The sequence below is a fragment of the Habropoda laboriosa genome, unplaced genomic scaffold (genome assembly GCF_001263275.1).
Source record: "Habropoda laboriosa isolate 0110345459 unplaced genomic scaffold, ASM126327v1 scaffold387, whole genome shotgun sequence".
In the NCBI taxonomy this organism is placed as follows: domain Eukaryota; kingdom Metazoa; phylum Arthropoda; class Insecta; order Hymenoptera; family Apidae; genus Habropoda; species Habropoda laboriosa.
The window spans coordinates 937,852-940,707 of record NW_017100510.1 but is presented as its reverse complement, the minus strand read 5'-3'; the positions used below and the strand labels follow the sequence as shown (position 1 = coordinate 940,707).

The following is a 2,856-nucleotide window of genomic DNA, read 5'->3' as shown; positions in this document are numbered from 1 at the left end:
CCCCCCCCAAAAATATTACAGATATACTTCCAAAAATTCGCAAAAGGCCACCCTTTCAAAATAATGTCCCAAGTATCCAAAGAAATCCTCTCCGAACAACCAGATACCTCCACATCCCCAGCAAAAATTCCGATAATCGAAGAAATAAAAAAACCGTCGGTACACCGTGAATTATGAATTTCTCCATTTCTCAAGTAGAAGGTGAAAGAATAAAAGTGAAACGACGTTGCTCGTGCATTATGCAGTTTCCTATTTCTCCGTCGATGAATCAAACGTCGATTGCTCGTGGTACTCGTCCGGTCGAGCATACGTTCTATATGTAGAGAGACGGTTTGAAAAGGACGCGACAAGGAAAGAGGCATGCATTGTTTAAGAGACTCGACGCGAAGATGGATCTATCGCAGGGGCGTTTGTTGCGTCACATCGATCATCGTTTCTCAAGTGGTCGTCGTGGGCTGTGCTCTCCTCTCTCTCTCTTTGCCACGGAAACACTCGGTAAAGGAATGTGTGCCATCCGCGGGCTTTTACGAGTCATCCGGCAGATATGCGAGTCCGCGAATGAACTTGTCGATTTTCATCCTGCAATAGGGACGAAGCTTCGTTCCTTTATAATTAACGAAGGCAACGGTTATCTGGAGAATGCTCGAGTAAGGATGCCATTCATACTCCTCTCGTGGTAGCGAATTTTAGAAACATTAATATCTGATGTTTCAAGGGGGAAATTGTTAACAGATGGAACAGAATTTTGATAACGTTGATATCTCGCGTTTCGCGGGGGAGATTGTTAACGGATCGAGCGATCTTTTGGAAATCGTAGTTTCTAGTGTTTGAGGAGATATTGTTGAGACGGAAGGGAATATCGGGGAGCTGTTTCGATGGGATTTTGGGGGAAATTCGTTGCTTAACACTAACCGTACCGACAATTATCCGGGCAAATGACCGGTTACGAAATAATCATATTTCTTCCGAAAGGAATGCTGGTGATTGTCAATTTAATATAGGAAACAGCCTTTAGATAATAATAATATAAAAAAATTACATATTTTTATTTTTAAGAAAGTACAGGGTGAAAAATGGTTTTAAATTGAAATTTTAAAACTGGTCATTTGACCGGGCCATGGTACGATTAGTGTTAATTGGTTAAGAGGAATTTATTTTGATCTTAGGAATTTTTAATGGAGATTAACGAGGAATGTAGTAGACAATGATTTTTTAGTTATTGTTGAATTTTGAATTATTGAATATATTTTGGTGAAGATTTAGCGTTTATGCTGGAATAGTGTTTCGAGATTTTCTTGCATTATTTCAATGACTGTAAATATAATTTGTCTTGGGAAATTGTTGCTTAATTAGTTGGTATTGGTTAAGGAGAAATTTAATTTGATTTGAGCAATTTTTAATGGAAATTAATGAAGAATACGATAGACAACGATATTTTTAATTATTGTTGTTCTTAAATAATTGAATACATTTTTGTAAAGATTTAACCGTTTATGCTCGTATAATATTTCAAGATTTTCTTGCATCAATTCAACCACTATAAACGTAATTTGTCATTTGATTTTTGCTGGGAAAATAAAACATTTACTATTTATATATCAATTTAAATATTTGCAAAATTTATCGAACTCGGAATTTCGAACTGCAGAAATGAATGCTTTTGCTAGGACTGGATAAAGTGCTTGAATAATGAATATTAAAAAGACCTAATCGGAGAATAATTTAAAAAAGAAGAAATAATAAAAGAAAATAGAATATTTGAAAAAATGTGATAAAAAGTAAGTTTAAAAAATATTAGAAATGACTGAAAAGAAAGATCGCGAATGTCAACTTTAAATGGAAAGAAAAATAGATCTCGAGATGAGTATGGTAACATGGTACGACAGTTTTCAATATCACGAGGAATACGAGGTTTGAGAGGCTTGCCACAGATTTACCATGAAGAATTCAGCCTCGTTCAGCGAGGGTAATTGCGTCGACTTACCACCCTGCGTGATTCCGTTTAAACTGGATTCAGATTTCGCGTGATGGGGCCCCGTGAATGAGTAATGATATCCGCCGGATCCGTCCTGTATATGAAATTGCCTCAACGGAGTTAGGGATCCCACTGGACTTAGCCAAACGTTGGCGATCGGTGTCCCGGTAATCCTTCCGAAAAAGGCACTCAGCAGAATTATCTAAAGAGAAAGGGAAAGCACAGTTTTCTTCAGATTATCTTTCTTAATTTTCCGATTTGGAAATTGGAAATTTCCGCGAGAAGGAGGAAAAGAGTACAAATAATTGATGTAGGAATTAGTTAAAAATTATATTAATTATGAAATTGTGAAAGTGTGAAATTCTGAAAGTGTGAAATTGTGAAATTATGAAAGTGTGCAATTCTGAAAAATTCTGAAAGTACGAAATTCTGGAATTATGAGAAATTCTGAAATTCTGTAATTGTGAAAAATTCTGAAATTCTGAAATTGTGAAATTATGAAATTGTGAAATTCTGAAAGTGTGCAATTCTGAAAAATTCTGAAAGTACGGAATTCTGGAATCATGAGAAATTCTGAAATTCTGCAATTGTGAAAAATTCTGAAATTCTGAAATTGTGAAATTCTGAAAGTGTGCAATTCTGAAAAATTCTGAAAGTACGAAATTCTGAAATTCTGTAATTGTGAAAAATTCTGAAATTCTGAAATTGTGAAGAATTGTGAACTTCTGAAATTCTGAAAAATTATGAAATTGTGATTATTTAAAAATTGGCGCTGGAAAATTGTCAAATTGAAATTTTTCCGTTTCACTCGTCAGTTTCTCCAGTGAAATCTTTCCCTTCTTCTCCTGACCCATTCAATTTTTCTTTGCCAATTTTTATCA

At 35.1% G+C, this 2,856-nt stretch overlaps 1 protein-coding gene across 1 annotated transcript in view; it reads right to left on the bottom strand.

The window, feature by feature from the left end:
• Positions 1-2,856, bottom strand: part of LOC108576310 — a 41,197-nt gene that overhangs the window by 4,165 nt on the left and 34,176 nt on the right. Inside the window, exon 2 of the mRNA XM_017939271.1 lies at positions 1,985-2,177. Coding sequence (XP_017794760.1) covers positions 1,985-2,177 — 193 coding nt within the window. The remainder of the gene's footprint in view (positions 1-1,984; positions 2,178-2,856) is intronic.